The 17,931-nt window shown below is 47.0% G+C and overlaps 2 protein-coding genes across 4 annotated transcripts in view; one reads left to right on the forward strand and one right to left on the reverse strand.

Moving 5' to 3' along the window:
- PPP6C (protein phosphatase 6 catalytic subunit) overlaps nt 1–875 on the reverse strand; it is a 46,886-nt gene extending 46,011 nt beyond the window's left edge. Inside the window, exon 1 of the mRNA XM_075324147.1 lies at nt 746–875. Coding sequence (XP_075180262.1) covers nt 746–820 — 75 coding nt within the window. The 5' untranslated portion in view covers nt 821–875. The remainder of the gene's footprint in view (nt 1–745) is intronic.
- A 77-nt stretch (nt 876–952) lies between these two features.
- The window catches only part of RABEPK (Rab9 effector protein with kelch motifs), a 71,186-nt gene continuing 54,207 nt past the window's right edge, over nt 953–17,931 (forward strand). The window contains exons 1-2 of one of the 3 annotated variants that reach the window (XM_075324145.1): nt 953–979; nt 3,548–3,616. In XM_075324145.1, the coding sequence (XP_075180260.1) occupies nt 3,564–3,616 (53 nt within the window). In that variant the 5' untranslated portion in view covers nt 953–979; nt 3,548–3,563. Of the gene's footprint in view, nt 980–1,121; nt 1,175–1,986; nt 2,034–3,547; nt 3,617–17,931 lie in introns of those variants that run through there. The other 2 variants (XM_075324144.1, XM_075324146.1) reach the window with 2 other exon arrangements.

Here is a 17,931-nt window from a genome sequence, read left to right on the forward strand (position 1 = left end):
AGGGGTGGGCGGGCGGGCAGCAGAGATCAGAGAAGGGGTGGGCGGGCGGGCAGCAGAGATCAGAGAAGGGGTGGGCGGGCGGGCGGGCAGCAGAGATCAGAGAAGGGGTGGGCGGGCGGGCGGGCAGCAGAGATCAGAGAAGGGGTGGGTGGGCGGGCAGCAGAGATCAGAGAAGGGGTGGGTGGGCGGGCAGCAGAGATCAGAGAAGGGGTGGGTGGGCGGGCAGCAGAGATCAGAGAAGGGGTGGGTGGGTGGGCAGCAGAGATCAGAGAAGGGGTGGGTGGGTGGGCAGCAGAGATCAGAGAAGGGGTGGGTGGGTGGGCAGCAGAGATCAGAGAAGGGGTGGGTGGGTGGGCAGCAGAGATCAGAGAAGGGGTGGGTGGGTGGGTGGGCAGCAGAGATCAGAGAAGGGGTGGGTGGGTGGGTGGGCAGCAGAGATCAGAGAAGGGGTGGGTGGGTGGGGGGGCAGCAGAGATCAGAGAAGGGGTGGGTGGGTGGGGGGGCAGCAGAGATCAGAGAAGGGGTGGGTGGGTGGGGGGGCAGCAGAGATCAGAAGAGGGGGGGGGGCAGCAGAGATCAGAGGGGGGGTGCACACAGAGAACCGCTGGAGCACGAATTCGCAAATGCAGAAATCTGCAGCAAATGGCGACAGGACTGCAATCTCTAGTCGCCATGTATAACCCAGCACAGGACGACTGCCCGCCACATCTGCACCACATACACTTTTGTCTCCGCCACTCCTCACCTTCAGGTCATTCTCCGGTAAGTACTTGCACTGTCGGGCGATTTCCACGTACTTATCCAGATCCAGGGGCGCCATTTTGGATAAGGTTGGAACTGTTAGGGCGGGAGGCAACCAGGAAAACGTCACTTCCGGCCCCGAGCGCTTCCTCACTTCCCGATGTGATAAGAACGGAAATGAACTTTCTTTTTTTTCTTCAACAAACTTTATTGAAAGCCTTCAAAACTGACAAAAGAGGTATAATTCCGATTATTTATCTTCTGGTTATTAGAATGTGTTAGGGCAGGGTGTAGCTATACGTGAGGGGATGAAGGCGGCGAAATATTGCGGAGCTGTTGGCTGGTTTTGGGGGTTGTTTAGTGTAGTGACGCGGTTTCCATGGTGATGGTGGACCGGCGGCATAGGCCTGGAGTGCAGGAGAGGGGACAGGAGGTAGGAGACCTGGGATGATGGCCTCAGCTGGGGACAGGAGTGACATAAAACACACACGTGGATAACAATATCTAGAGTCATCAGTGGCTTTTTTTGAGGGGTTTTCTTGTGATTCAGCCTCAATTACATATTAATTCAATTGCTGATTTCTCAGTAATGGAGGAAAGGACTGGCCATGGAAAGAAGTTGCTGGACTTGTCTGTGAAAGAGCCACATATGCATATAAATAATTTGAGGGGTGAAATCCTGATGACAGAGTCCCTTTAAATCAAATATTAGGGGGGGGGGCGCAGAGATCAGAGGATAGGCAGCAGAGATCAGAGGAGCGGCGGCAGAGATCAGAGGAGGCTTCAGCAGAGATCAGAGGGGGGCCAGCAGTGATGGGGGGTGGTATTTGAGATCGGAGGGGGTCAGCAGAGATCAGAGGAGGGGAGCAGCAGAGATCAGAGGAGGGGGCAGCAGAGATCAGAGGAGGGGGCAGCAGAGAACAGAAGGGGCAAGCCGAGATCGGCATCAACAGGAGTGGCAGAGATCAGAGAGGTGCAGCAGAGATCAGATCAGTGCAGCAGAGATCAGAGGGGAGGTGGGGCAGCAGAGATCAGAGAGGTGCAGCAGAGATCAGATCAGTGCAGCAGAGATCAGAGGGGAGGTGGGGCAGCAGAGATCAGGAGGGGGGGCAGCAGAGATCAGAGTGGTACAGCAGAGATCAGAGTGGTACAGCAGAGATCAGAGTGGTACAGCAGAGATCAGAGAGGGGCAGCAGAGATCAGACAGGAACAGCAGAGATCAGAAAGGGGCAGTTGTGCCAAGGCTTGAATTTTGGAGGACGATTTCCAGTTTTTTCCAGTATCCATTTGAGGTGCATATAAAGTATTTATCACTCTTTATTCTTTTACACACACACGGTGTTTGCCGTTTACAGATGTTTTCAGCCGATTAGTCAATGGCGACTTTTTAAAAAGTAGCAAGGCTTTTTTTTGTACAAATGATACAACAGCCTTGCAGCACATGTAGAGACGAAGCCCAGCCATGCTTGGTTTCATCCCTCACATTGCTATTGGGCAGCAAGTACTCTTGTTGGAGTCTCTTCTATGGAGCAGCAAACAAGGAGGTGAAAAAGTAGCATAATGGTCTTTGAATAACCCATAGAGAGGGTAGCTGCCACCAGGGTATAAAAAAATCATCAAGACCTTGAAAGAAGTGATTTTTATCTGTATTATCGACCTTATGACATCCGTTTTTATACATAAGCAGTGAATGAAATTTACAAGACCAAATACAGTTTCCTATATTATAGAATGGCAATGTATCCCTAAAAATTGGATGCTATGTGTCATGCCAGCGACTCCAAAATGGCTCCGATAGTGTACACCTGAGCTGTCCCTTAAGCTATGGATCCATAGGTTATTCCTGTCCCCAAAATTACCCCTAAAGGTGGTAATGCCTGGGTCTCGTACTTTGCTCAAGATTACACCTAAAGGTGGAGATGCCTAGGTCTCGTACTTTGCTCAAGATTACCCCTGAAGGTGGAGATGCCTGGGTCTCGTACTTTGTTCAAGATTACCCCTGAAGGTAGAGATGCCTGGGTCTTGTACCTTGCTAAGCTCCTGGACACAACTCACCTAGATATCCTCCCCCCCCCCCATGGAGTGCTGGAGCAGGAGAGTAAGGAAACACACAGGGAACTCAGGCAAGGCAACAGGTATACAAAGGCTCCAATATCTTCCCCAGAAGGTAGATGACTGCTGCTAAAGGAACGACACCTCGGCTTAACAGAAACCAACATCTCCAATGTGACTGGAATACAAATATAAATTCTATATCCAGCATGGAGTGAAGCTCAGGAAGGGTAAATCTAGAGGAAGAGGGAGGTAATCATAAGATGCAACTGGGATAAGAACTAAGATAATTCTCAGACAGTCGTAAAGGGGTCCTTAGCCCCTTTAGCATAGAAGGGAAAGTATACCATCTGTCAGGTCAGCTCTACAAAAGGCCTGCAACGCTGAGAACTGACCCCAGGTCTTCTAGAGGTAACATAAGGAGGCAACGCACTCATGACACTATGCAGATGATCCACATGGAGTCTGTTTTTTTTTTTTGTGCACCCATAGACTTGAATACGTGAGATTTTATCTGAAAGCTTGAAGAGTAACAAGACCTTTAATTAACCATTTGGGTCCATTTGCTTCTTTTTGCATCAGTTAGCAAATGATCATCCGTCTTGGACTTGATTTGCATGTAACTGATCTTAAAAAGGCACAGACAAACATTCTCCCAAACGGACAATGTGAACTGAGCCTTACAGTCTAGCACACTTGTATTGTCTGTTATATGCAATGAATTGGTACCATTTTATTAATGTTTTACTACTAGGTTGTGATTGACGACGATGGAAATTTTGGGTATTTTAGAACCAGAAGATGAACCTAAAGAGTCCATGTGGTGAGTATCTGCCTTAAGTGTTTTTTTTTTATGGTATGTGAACACACGAGACAAACACGTGGCACATTTTTCCATCCAGATTTTTTGGAATGGAAAACCTGCTGCAGCATGGTGAATGAGCTTTTCCCAAAATCTTGTCTACGCTCTTTGGGAAAAAATTCCCACACTGCACATTTGAGATTCAAAGCATGTTAATTTATGCTGCAGATATTTTGCGTTTTTTTTTTATACCACGGACGAAATTAATTGAAAGGGGACAACTCCTTTAACGACCTATAACGGTTATTCTTGGCATAGGCCAATAAGAAATGTATTAAGCAGGCTCATGAGCTGAGCCTGCTTCATATCGGGCAGATGCCGACTCTGTAACGTAGCTGGTATCTTTTTGTAACCGCAGCAGCTGGAGCTTGCGCTGCTCACTGTGGTTTAACCACTTAAAGGAAATTTGTCAGATGATTTTTTAGTACAATACTAATGTTATATTTACATAGGGCTTAAGGAGACCTTTCAGGATCAGTAAGTTTTATTGCTTTACGTCATCTTGTTATCTTGTTGTAAGCTCAATAGATTTCAGTGGGATGTAGTAACTAGTCAAGTGTATGTCAATACAAACTGCATATGCACTGCTCTCCCCTCCCATCTCCCAGTGCTGGCATCAGTGATAGTAAATCTGATCTGAATTTGCACTGCTGCCCCCACACATACCCCCTCCCACCTCTCAGCAGTGATAGTGAATGCAATGGGAGGTGTGAGAGCAGTGAATATGTAATTGTATTTACATACAGTTGACTAGTGTGAGGGAGACACTGAATTCTAGCTTACAGCAAGATAACAGGATAAGGTAGAACAATAAAACTTACTGATCCTGAAAGGTCTCCTTAAGCCCTATTTAAGGGTAACATTAGTATTGTACAACAAAATCATCTGACAGACTCCCTTTAAATGCTGCTGTCAATATCTTAGTATGAGGATCATGAAGAACTGAGGGGTTAGCAGCCTGCCGAAAGCCCCCATAACTTCCATTTTGGTCCTTCAAAGAAGCTTAGCTCCAGGAAGAGCTCCTTGTACAGTATACAGTGCAATACAGTAATATATATATATATATATATATATATATATATATATATATATATATATATATATATATAAAGCTGAGTGGAGGATACCGGGCACCGCTGATCCCTGTATGGCTGACAAAGCTGTGCTTTCAGGCAGGTGGAGACCTGGGTGCGTGTCCCAAAGCAAAGGCGATACAAGATCCACAATGAAGAGATGAAAGGTCGCACTCCAAAGGTCGAAAAAAATATTTTTCTTTTATTCCACGATCACATCAAGGGTACAGGTAGTGAGGGAGGATGAGGGTGTGCCACGTCGGACGACGGCAGCCGTTTCGCAAGTAACCTTGCTTCTACGGGTCCAGTGCATGCAAAGGTGCTGCATCCACCCTTAAATAACAGGTGAATTGGGTGCAGCATCCTTGCGTGAATGAAGTGCAAATTAAAAACATATACCAGCTGCACATGTATCAAATTCACATAGAAACTTATTACATATCAATTCCAAAATGGATTATAAATAATCGTAACATACATGGGTATAGTTAGAGTAAAAAATTAAATATAGTGTTCATTATAGTTTAACCAAAGACATCTCAAAAAACACTATAAAAAACAGGCTTATAGGAGAAAACCAGCATTATAGGAACACTGACAAATCATTTTTGTCATTCAGGCCAAGAGGACCGAGAGCATTTAAGTCTATAATCAATCTTGATTCCTTTCTAAGTAAAGAACGGTGCATATCACCTCCTGTGGGACAGGGATTAATTTTTATTACGCCTGCAAATTTTAAAAGGCGTGGATTACCACTATGATGTTCCTGCATATGGGCAATTAAACGTGGAGAACCTATCCCGGAGGCTATAGACTTAAAATGCTCCCTAAATCGAACATATAAAGGCCGAATTGTTTTACCTATATAATTTTTTTGACAGGGGCAAAAAATAACATATACCAGATAATTAGACTTACATGTGATAAGATCTTTTATTTTGAATAGCTCAGTACCAATTTTTAAAGTGTCTCCTGTACAATGATATTCACAAAAGGGGCAGCCGCCGCACCTATGGTTTCCTTTGATTTTATTTCGGTCTAACCACGTACCTAGTTTGGGTGTAGTAATACGATTATTTATCAGAACATCTCCTATGTTTTTGCATCGCCTATATGAAATCAAAGGACCCTCGTTTGTCATTTCACAGAGATCCTTGTCTTTATTAATTAAATGCCAGTGTTTTTTGATGCTTGATTTTATTGCATCATACATAGAATTAAATTTAAAATTAAAAACGCATCTTTCTTCGTCGCTCTATTGGGAGACCCAGACGATTGGGTGTATAGCACTGCCTCCGGAGGCCACACAAAGCAATTACACTAAAAAGTGTAAGGCCCCTCCCCTTCTGGCTATACACCCCCAGTGGGATCACTGGCTCACCAGTTTTCTGCTTTGTGCGAAGGAGGTCAGACATCCACGCATAGCTCCACTGTTTGTAGTCAGCAGTAGCTGCTGGCTATATCGGATGGAAGAAAAGAGGGCCCATATAGGGCCCCCAGCATGCTCCCTTCTCACCCGCGGTTGGTGCTTGTAAGGTTGAGGTACCTATTGCTGGTACAGAGGCTGGAGCCCACATGCTGTTTTCCTTCCACATCCCCTGGAGGGCTCTGTGGAAGTGGGATCTTGCCGGCCCCCAAGCCCTGGGGCCGGGCTCCATCCACAGACCCATAGAACCTGCTGGATTTGGAGCGGGAGTGCCGTTCAGGGACAAGGCCCTGCATCTTTCAGGTACTCTGTGTCCCCGGCAGGCACGGACACTCTCAGGCTTGCTGAGCGTTATAGTGCGCCGGGGACAGTAGCGCTGTGCGCTGGGGTTAGGTCACTGCAGCTTTGCTGAGTGACGTTTCATGTTGGGAACTACTGCGCCGACCGCTCCTGGAGCGGCGACGCAGCTGCGACTTGTAGTGCGCCGGGGACTTGGCGCCGACCGCGCTTTTACGGCGGCGGCGCTTCTAACTTTAGCCCCCGGCTTCTGCGGCCTAGTGCCGCTTCGTTCCCGCCCCCACCCTGTCAATCAGGGTAGGGGAGAGACGCTGCTCAATTAACAGCGCCGAGGGCTGGAGCTTTATTTACATGCTCCAGCCCTCTCACTAGGCACAGGGGGAAGCAGACTTCCCGCTCTTCGTCGGTGTACGCCCAGGGCCCGCCCCCCCTCTCCACAAGGACGCCGGCAGCCATTACACATGCGGCTGGCTGGGGAAAGGCAGCAGGCTCTGGGAGACCCAGACTAGAGGGATTTCTGGCGTCCACACACCGCTCCTAAGCGGGTGGTAAGCAGCACAGTAGTGCTGGCCCCTCTAGTGCCTCAGTGTTATATTAGTGTACTTTTTTCTTGGTACAATATATATATATATATATTTATATAGTGCACTGTAAGGTCGCTTCTTGGCTGAACACCCTGTACTGCTCTGAGGAGGCAGCAACATGTCATCCGCAAAACGCAAGGGTGCCAAGGCACAGGCTGTGTACACTGTTTGTACTGCATGTGGGGCTGATCTACCGGCAGGCTCCAAAGACTCACATTGTATGCAATGTTCAGTCCCAGTGGCACTCCGTCAGCCAGAGCCTAATGTGGTGGTAGCCCAGGCAGAGACGCCTGTGAACCCTGCCCCGGTGACGGGGACAGACTTTGCAGTTTTTGCTGACAAAATGTCTGTGACTATGTTAAAAATACTGGAGACCTTGCAGTCCAGGCCAGTTACTCAGACCATGGACACTGCTGTGTCTATGCTCGCCGGTCCCCCTCAGTTGGAACTAATCCGTACTTCAAGGGGATCTCAAGCATCACAGGCTGAAGTCTCTGACTCAGATGACAGTCCCAGGCAGCCTAAGCGAGCTCGCTGGGAAAGACCCTCCACGTCTTCACACTGTTCAGGGTCTCAGCGACAAGAGTCTCTCTGTGATGAGACTGAGGACGGTGACCAGGATTCTAATCCTGAGGCCCCTCTCAATCTGGATGCCCCTGATGGTGACGCCATGGTTAATGACCTTATATCGGCAATTAATAGGCTGTTGGATATTTCTCCCCCAGCCCCTTCTGCAGAGGAGGCAGCTGCACAGCAGGAGAAGTTCCATTTCCTATATCCCAAGCGTAAATTAAGTGCTTTTTTGGACCACTCTGACTTCAGAGAATCGATCCAGAAACACGACGCTCATCCAGACAAGCGTTTCTCTAAACGTTCTAAGGATACCCGTTATCCTTTTCCCTCTGAGGTGGCCAAACGCTGGACCCAGTGTCCAAAGGTGGATCCCCCAATTTCCAAGCTTGCGGCTAGATCCATAGTCGCAGTAGAGGATGGCGCTTCACTTAAAGATGCCAACGACAGACAGATGGACCTTTGGTTGAAATCTGTCTATGAATCTATCGGCGCGTCGTTTGCTCCAGCATTCGCGGCCGTGTGGGCACTCCAAGCTATTTCAGCTGGTTTAGCACAGGTGGATGCTTTCATACATCCAGCAGTGCCGCAAGTGGCGTCCCTAACTTCGCAAATGTCTGCGTTTGCGACCTATGCTATCAATGCTGTCCTAGAATCTACGAGCCGTACCGCTATGGCGTCCGCCAATTCTGTGGTTTTGCGCAGAGCCTTGTGGTTAAAGGACTGGAAAGCAGATGCTGGTTCCAAAAAATGCTTAACCAGCTTGCCATTATCTAGAGACAGACTGTTTGGTGAGCCATTGGCTGAAATCATAAAACAGTCCAAGGGTAAGGACTCTTCCTTACCACAGCCCAGAGCAAGTAAACCTCAACAGAAAAAGTGGCAGTCGAGGTTTCGGTCCTTTCGAGGCTCGGGCAAGGCCCAATTCTCCTCGTCCAAAAGGACTCAGAAAGAACAAGGGAGCTCAGATTCCTGGCGGGCTCACTCACGCCCCAGGAAAACAAATGGAGGAACCGCTTCCAAAGCGGCTACCTCATGACTTTCGGCCTCCTCCCTCCGCATCCTCAGTCGGTGGCAGGCTCTCCCGCTTTTGCGACATTTGGCTGTCACAGGTCAAAGACCGGTGGGTAACAGACATTCTGTCTCGCGGGTACAGAATCGAGTTCAGTTCTCGGCCTCCACTTCGGTTCTTCAGAACCTCCCCACACCCCAACCGAGCAGATGCCCTGCTGCAGGCGGTGGACTCTCTAAGAGAAGAAGGAGTCGTGATCCCTGTCCCCCGTCACGAACGGGGGCGAGGATTTTACTCCAATCTCTTTGTGGTTCCAAAAAAGGACGGCTCCTTCCGTCCTGTTCTGGACCTAAAACTGCTCAACAAGCATGTGAACGCCAGGCGGTTCCGGATGGAATCCCTCCGCTCAGTCATTGCCTCAATGTCTCAAGGAGATTTCCTAGCATCAATAGACATCAAAGATGCTTATCTCCACGTGCCGATTGCTACAGAGCATCAATGCTTTCTACGCTTCGTGATAGGAGACGACCATCTTCAGTTCGTAGCTCTGCCATTTGGTCTGGCGACAGCCCCTCGGGTGTTCACCAAGATCATGGCGGCAGTGGTAGCAGTCTTGCACTCTCAGGGACACTCTGTGATCCCTTACTTGGACGATCTACTGGTCAAGGCACCCTCTCAAGAGGCATGCCAACTCAGCCTGAATGTTGCACTGGAGACCCTCCAGGCGTTCGGGTGGATCATCAACTTCCCAAAGTCAAATCTGTCACCGACCCAATCACTAACGTATCTTGGCATGGAGTTTCATACTCTATCAGCGATAGTGCAGCTTCCGCTGGACAAGCAGCGGTCTCTCCAGACTGGGGTGCAGGCTCTCCTTCAAAGTCAGCCGCACTCCTTAAGACGCCTCATGCACTTCCTCGGGAAGATGGTGGCGGCAATAGAGGCGGTTCCGTTTGCGCAGTTTCATCTGCGTCCACTTCAATGGGACATTCTCCGCCAATGGGACGGGAAGTCAACATCCCTGGACAGGAAAGTCTCCCTTTCCCAGACGGCCAAAGACTCTCTGCAGTGGTGGCTTCTTCCCACCTCATTATCACAGGGAAGATCCTTCCTACCACCGTCTTGGGCAGTGGTCACGACAGATGCGAGTCTCTCAGGGTGGGGAGCAGTCTTTCTCCACCACAGGGCTCAGGGTACGTGGTCTCAGCAGGAGTCCACCCTTCAGATCAATGTTCTGGAAATCAGAGCAGTGTATCTTGCCCTACTAGCCTTCCAGCAGTGGCTGGAAGGAAGGCAGATCCGAATTCAGTCGGACAACTCCACAGCGGTGGCATACATCAACCACCAAGGGGGGACACGCAGTCGGCAAGCCTTCCAGGAAGTCCGGCGGATTCTGATGTGGGTGGAAGCCACAGTCTCCACCATATCCGCGGTTCACATCCCCGGCGTAGAAAACTGGGAAGCAGACTTCCTCAGTCGCCAGGGCATGGACGCAGGGGAATGGTCCCTTCACCCAGACGTGTTTCAGGAAATCTGTCGCCGCTGGGGGGTGCCGGACGTCGACCTAATGGCGTCACGGCACAACAACAAGGTCCCAACCTTCATGGCACGGTCTCGCGATCAAAGAGCGCTGGCGGCAGACGCCCTAGTGCAAGATTGGTCGCAGTTCCGGCTCCCTTATGTGTTTCCACCTCTGGCACTCTTGCCCAGAGTGCTACGCAAGATCAGATCCGATTGCAGCCGCGTCATACTTGTCGCCCCAGACTGGCCGAGGAGGGCGTGGTATCCGGATCTGTGGCAGCTCACGGTCGGCCAACCGTGGGCACTCCCACACCGACCAGACTTACTGTCCCAAGGGCCGTTTTTCCATCGGAATTCTGCGGCCCTGAACCTGACTGTGTGGCCATTGAGTCCTGGATCCTAACATCTTCAGGATTGTCCCAAGGTGTCGTTGCCACCATGAGACAGGCTAGGAAGCCCACGTCCGCTAAGATCTACCACAGAACGTGGAGGATATTTTTATCCTGGTGCTCTGCTCAGGGAGTGTCTCCCTGGCCATTTGCATTGCCTACCTTTCTTTCTTTCCTGCAATCTGGGTTAGAAAAAGGTTTGTCGCTCGGCTCCCTTAAAGGTCAGGTCTCGGCGCTATCCGTCTTTTTTCAGAGGCGTTTGGCACGCTTTCCTAAGGTGCGCACGTTCCTACAGGGGGTTTGCCATATCGTACCCCCGTACAAGCGGCCGTTAGATCCATGGGATCTGAACAGGGTACTAGTTGCCCTCCAGAAGCCGCCCTTCGAGCCTCTGAAGGAGGTTTCACTTTCTAGACTATCACAGAAAGTGGCTTTTCTGGTAGCGATCACATCTCTTCGGAGAGTGTCTGAGCTGGCAGCACTATCATCCAAGGCTCCCTTCCTGGTCTTCCACCAGGACAAGGTTGTGCTGCGTCCTATTCAGGAGTTTCTCCCGAAGGTGGTATCCTCTTTTCATCTTAATCAGGATATCTCTTTGCCTTCGTTTTGTCCTCATGCAGTTCATCGGTATGAGAAGGATTTACATTTGTTAGATCTGGTGAGAGCACTCAGAATCTACATTTCCCGCACGGCGCCCTTGCGCCGTTCGGATGCACTCTTTGTCCTTGTCGCTGGTAAGCGCAAAGGGTCGCAGGCTTCTAAAGCCACCCTGGCTCGATGGATCAAAGAACCAATTCTTGAAGCCTACCGTTCTGCTGGGCTTCCGGTTCCATCAGGGCTGAAGGCCCATTCTACCAGAGCCGTGGGTGCATCCTGGGCATTACGACACCAGGCTACGGCTCAACAGGTGTGCCAGGCAGCTACCTGGTCGAGTCTGCACACTTTCACCAAACATTATCAGGTGCATACCTATGCTTCGGCGGACGCCAGCCTAGGTAGAAGAGTCCTGCAGGCGGCAGTTGCCTCCCCGTAGGGGAGGGCTGTCTTGCAGCTCTAACATGAGGTATTTCTTTACCCACCCAGGGACAGCTTTTGGACGTCCCAATCGTCTGGGTCTCCCAATAGAGCGACGAAGAAGAAGGGAATTTTGTTACTTACCGTAAATTCCTTTTCTTCTAGCTCTTATTGGGAGACCCAGCACCCGCCCTGTTGTCCTTCGGGATTGTTGGTTTGTTTGCGGGTACACATGTTGTTCATGTTGAACGGTTTGCAGTTCTCCGATGTTACTCGGAGAGAATTTGTTTAAACCAGTTATTGGCTTTCCTCCTTCTTGCTTTTGCACTAAAACTGGTGAGCCAGTGATCCCACTGGGGGTGTATAGCCAGAAGGGGAGGGGCCTTACACTTTTTAGTGTAATGCTTTGTGTGGCCTCCGGAGGCAGTGCTATACACCCAATCGTCTGGGTCTCCCAATAAGAGCTAAAAGAAAAGGAATTTACGGTAAGTAACAAAATTCCCTTCATTTGAACTTTCGATTTTTGTTTTTTTCGAAATGGCATTTACATTTTTATTCTTATTTCCACTTTTATTTTTGTATTCTTTATTCTTATTTTTATCATTTGGATCATAATTTAAGGATTTTTCGAAGGCAGAATTGATAACTGATATGGGATATCCTCGTTCTAATAGACGTTTTTTCAAGTCTGATGCTTGATGCAGAAAGGTTTCAGAATTATTGTGTACTCTTTTTAGCCGCAAAAATTGTCCATATGGAAGGGCTCTCTTTGTATGGGAGGGGTGCGCACTATTAAAATGCAGCAGAGTGTTCACTGCAGTTGGTTTTCTATATACTTGTCTGTCAATAATACCATCCGATATACTGAGTGTGACATCTAAAAAATCCAATTTTTGGTCCCCAAAAATATGTGTAAAGTACATGTTGTAGGAATTATCATTATTTAGATATGACACAAAATTTTCAAAATCCTGCGCAGAACCGTCCCATACAAAGAAGCCATCATCCATGTATCTGGCATATTTTTTTATATGTTTCAGATATGGATTTTTAGGACTGTAGATAAAGTCTTCCTCAAATGCTGCCAAAAAGAGATTTGCAAAAGTACATGCGGCGGGGGTACCCATCGCGGTACCCCCGCATTGCAAGTACCACTGATCATCAAATTTAAATGCATTATGATGCAAAATAAAGCTTAAGGCTTCTGTGATGAAGTCTACTAAGATTGGATTCTGGTCAAAATTCAGCAAGACTCTCTTAATGGTCTGTACACCCTGATCCTGTGGGATACGGGTGTACAGACTCTCAATATCCAAAGCGGCAAGAGAGAAACCTTTCTGCCATTGAAAATTATCAAGCATTTTAATTAGATCTCCCGTATCTTTTAAGAATGAGGGAATGCGGGTCAATAGTGGTTTAAGTAGCCATTCTAGGTAGTGAGATAAGGGCTCTGTCACTGAACCTATTCCTGCCACAATAGGGCGGCCAGGGGGGGAGACACTGTTCTTGTGAATCTTTGGCAGATAATACCAGTGAGGTTTTTTCGGAAAAAGAGGGAGTAATTTTTCAGCAGTTTTTTTAGAAATAGTACCTAAACTGACATATTTATGTAAAAGGCTTCTAAGTTTTTTAACAAAAGACCCAGTGGGATCATTAGATAATTTCTGATATACTCTTATATCCTGAAGTTGCCTATTGGCTTCTTGCAAATAGGCTTCTTTTGTTAATAGAACAGTGGCGCCCCCCTTGTCCGCTCTGCGGATAATAATATCTTTTTGTGACTGCAGGATTTTTAGTGCCGCGGTTTCCTCCCGAGTGAGGTTCTGAGGAGGAGAGGGGTATTTTAGAGCTTGTATATCTTTTATTACCAGCTCCTGAAATAAGTCTATGCTGTTCCCAGGGGTTAGTGGGGGGCAAAAGGTAGATTTTATCCCTTTATTAAAAAATGAAGAACTAGATGTAGGATTTATTTGGGTATTTACAATACCTGAAGAACCGGGTTCAATGTGACTGGGGTCCGCTATACTTAAAAGAACAGACGCATCTTTTTCAATAGCAGTATATTCATTATTTGTACCAAAAAAGCCAAGTGGACCTATTTCACATTGTAAATCGGTTACTTCAGAGGTGGGCAAGCTTTTCTTTTGACTATAATATTTTTTTAAATGCAGTTTTCTACAGCCCTTAAATAAATCAATATGAAAATCAGTCAAGTCAAATGATTCTGGTATACAATAGTTTAAGCCCTTTTCCAACACAGATAGCATATCAGGTGTTAAAACCAACGAAGTAAGATTATATACTTTACGCAAACAAGACATGATGTTATTCGCTGAACAGGAAAGATTATTTTTTTCTGTACTTATTACAGGGAATGTCTCTGACACTACAATCTCACGTTCAAGGCATGGAGATGTTAGTCCCTCCAGGAGACGCTCTTGCGCTTCCCTGGTGTCGGTTTTATTCCTGTGTCTCCTTCTGCCTCCTCTCCTTGTAGATCTTCTAAAGGGAGATTATCAGATGTAGAAGCTCGTGAGGTCGCAGGTGTTTTTAATTTCTTTGCGGGTGCTAAATCCTCAGCCCCGCTCGAGTCAGAGTCTGTAGTCCAGGCATTTTTCTTGGCGGTTTTAGGTGTATGTTTTTTCTGATATCTCTGAAAAAACCTTCTATTCCCAGGTGTAGAATACCTCTTCCAGGAAAAAATCTGGTTGTTTTCGTAGTCTAACTTATCTCTGATAAATTTTTCTTTTTTATTTTCTTTAATCAAAGTTTGGTATGGTAAAAGTTTTTTGTCTAATCTTGATAAGAAAGTGTTCCATGCTTCTTTTGAGATGCGACTTTCCATTTCTTGTCTCAGTTTTAATAATTCATTAGTAATTTTTAGATGTTCCTCTTGGTTTTTTTTTGAGTACAATGCTCCTTGTACAGTATACAGTGCAATACAGTAATATATATATATATATATATATATATATATATATATATATACTAGAAGGTGGCCCGATTCTACGCATCGGGTATTCTAGAATTTACGTATTGTGTAGTTCATGTATGATTTTTGTTATATATATATATATATATATATATAGATGTTGTTGTGTGTAGTTACCAAGTGTTTGTGTAGGGCGCTGTACATGTTCTGGGTGTTGTCTGGGTGTGGCGGGGGGTGAGAGCGGTGTTGTATGTGTGTTGCGTTGTTTGTGGAGCGCTGTGTGTCTGTAGCGTTGTGTGTGTGTGTTGCGCGGTTTGTGTGGGTGTGGTGTGTTTTGGGGGAGGTATGTTTTGTGCAATGTGTGTGTTGTGCGGTATGTGCGTATATTTATGTATGCCGCCGTGTTTGTGTGTTGGGTGTTGTGTGTGTGCGCGGCGTTGTCTGTGTGTGTGGGTGTCTGTGTATGGTGGTGTTTGTGGTGTGTTGTGTGTGTGTGTGTTGGGGGGAGGTGTGCACCTCCCATCGTGCTCCATCCCCCATGCTGCGCACCCCCCATCGTGCTCCATCCTCCATGCTGCGCACCCCCCATCGTGCTCCATCCCCCATGCTGCGCACTCCCTATCGTGCCCCATCCCCCATGCTGCGCACTCCCCATCATGCTCCATCCTCCATGCTGCGCACTCCCCATCGTGCTCCATCCCCGATGCTGCGCACCCCCCATCGTGCTCCATCCCCCATGCTGCGCACTCCCCATCGTGCTCCATCCCCCATGCTGCGCACTCCCCATCGTGCTCCATCCTCCATGCTGCGCACTCCCCATCGTGCTCCATCCCCCATGCTGCGCACCCCCCATCGTGCTCCATCCCCCATGCTGCGCACCCCATCGTGCTCCATCCCCCATGCTATAATAGTTCTCCTATTATACTCAGAGAGGAGTATAATAGGAGGACTATAATAGGAGGAGTAGTCCTGGGGTGAGAGGAGTATAATGCCGGCTCCCTGCACATGTGTACCGGGAGCCGGTGTACGCTGGTAACTATGATACACATCAGGTAACTAAGGGACCTTAGTTACCCGATGTGTATAATGGTTGCCAGCGTTCACCGGCTCCGTCACGATCCCAGCAGCGCAAGGTTATGTCTGGCGCTGCTGGGATCGTGACGGAGCCGGTGTACACTGGTAACTATGATACACATCGGGTAACTAAGGGACCTTAGTTACCCGATGTGTATAATGGTTACCAGCGTTCACCGGCTCCGTCACGATCCCAGCAGCGCAAGGTTATGTCTGGCGATGCGTGCGGAGGGCCGGGGCGAGTGGCCAATCCATGCGGAGGGTGGGGCCAGGCCGCGAGCGACCAATCCGTGGGGGGCGGAGCCGAGGCGAGGCGAGCCGCCAATCCGTGTGGGGGGCGGGGCCATGGCGAGCCCAGCGGTCAATCAGCTTTGTGTCACCGTAAGGACACAATTTTGGAGCAAGACAGACAGACAGACAGACAGACAGAATAAGGCAATTATATATATAGATATATATATATGTATTGCACTATATAGTATAAGCAATTGATTGATCTCAGGTTTAAAATCCCTATGGAGACTAACAAATAAAATAAAAATGTGAAAAAATCCCCCTTTTTCTTATTTAAAAATAAACTTTTTTTTAAAAAAAAAAAAATAAATAATAAGCTGATTTGGTATCATCATGTCCCAAAAAGTTAAATCTGTCAAAATATAAAATGGATAAAACTGTATAATAAATGGCAAAAAGAAAATCCGAAAGCCACATTTTTTTGGCTCACCCAAAAAATACAATGAATAAATCCATCAAAAGCTCCATGTTGACAGAACATAGCGCACAAAAAAAGAAGCCCTCTACAGCTCCATGGATGAAAAAAATTAAAAAGTTCCGGGTCTCAGAAAATGGTGACAGAAACAAAGTTTAAATTAAAAAAATATATATTTTTCACCTTGAAAACAACCCCCAAAAATGTGAACAATTATGGCATCGCTGGAGTCACGTTGCCAGGTCATTTTTACTGCACAATTATGTTAACTCCTTAAAGATGATGGTGGAATTGCTTTTTTTTTTCACTATTTTATTTTTTTGAGTAGATTATATGGTAAATGGATGTTAAAACTATAACTCATCCTGAAAAAAATCCAAGCCTTTTTATGGCTATGGGAATGGAAAAGTTAAAATATTATGGCTTTAGGAAAAAACTAAAGCACAAAAATTAAAATGCCATGGTTTTTTTTTTTTGGAGGGGGTGGGGGGGTCCAAAATTGGTTCTATACAATCCAGTGTTTTATCAGCAGGAGATTATCACTACAGGACTAAGTGTCTCATGCCTCCTAATCCATATCTGCCGACAGCACTGATCAGCATCTGTCTGTCTATATCTAGTGTAACAGAAAGTTGACAATGAGAGGTGTGGGCGAAGTTATATGTAGAAAGCTTCCAATCAGTGATGTGGGCAGGGTTATATGTAGAAAGCTGCCAATCAGTGGTGTAGGTGTGGTTATATGTAGTAAGCTGCCAATCAGTGGTGTGGGTGGGGTTATATGTAGTAAGCTGCCAATCAGTGGTGTGGGTGGGGTTATATGTAGTACGTAAGCTACCACTCAGTGGTGTTGGCGGAGTTATGTGTAGAAAGCTGCCAATCAATGGTCTGGGCAGGGTTATACATAGAAAGCTACCAATCAGTGATGTCTGCAGGGTTGTATGAAGAAAGCTGCCAATCAGTGATGTGGGTGGAGCTATATGTAAAAAGCTGCCAATCAGTGGTGTGGGCGGGGTTATATAAAGAAAGCTGCCAATCAGTGGTGTGGGCAGGGTTATATGTAAAAAGCTTCCAATCAGTGGTGTGGGCAGGGTTTTATATATATATATATATATATATATATATATATATATATATATATATATATATATATATATATATATATATAATATGTAAAGCTGCCAGTCAGTGGTGTAGGCTGAGTTATATGAAGAAAGCTGCCAATCAGTGGTGTGGGTGGAGCTATATGTCGAAAGCTGCCAATTCGTGGTATGGGCGGGAGTTTATGTGGAAAGGTGCCAATCAGTGGTATGGGCGGGGTTATATTTAGAAAGCTGCCAATCAGTGATGTTGGCGGGGTTATATAAAGCTTCCTCTTCTGAGCTCTACTAGATCATCAGCAGAGAATTCTGTGATCCTATCATAACTGCTGCATCCAGTAAACTAAGTGACACATGGCTGGAATCAGAATCTCTGCCCCTACTGCTGTCAGATTCCATAGCAAAAACCTGCCGGCAGATTCCCTTTCGCTATATATGGGCAGCATTATATGGGGACATATTGGTATATTATCTCCTTTAGCCAGAAGGCACCATATGCTTTTGGCTAATAAGGTAGAGGATCTGTCCTTGCTGTACCCTTCCTATACATATGGCAGCATATTTAGATTTTGGATGCG

This window comes from Anomaloglossus baeobatrachus, chromosome 9 (genome assembly GCF_048569485.1).
Source record: "Anomaloglossus baeobatrachus isolate aAnoBae1 chromosome 9, aAnoBae1.hap1, whole genome shotgun sequence".
NCBI classification, from domain to species: domain Eukaryota; kingdom Metazoa; phylum Chordata; class Amphibia; order Anura; family Aromobatidae; genus Anomaloglossus; species Anomaloglossus baeobatrachus.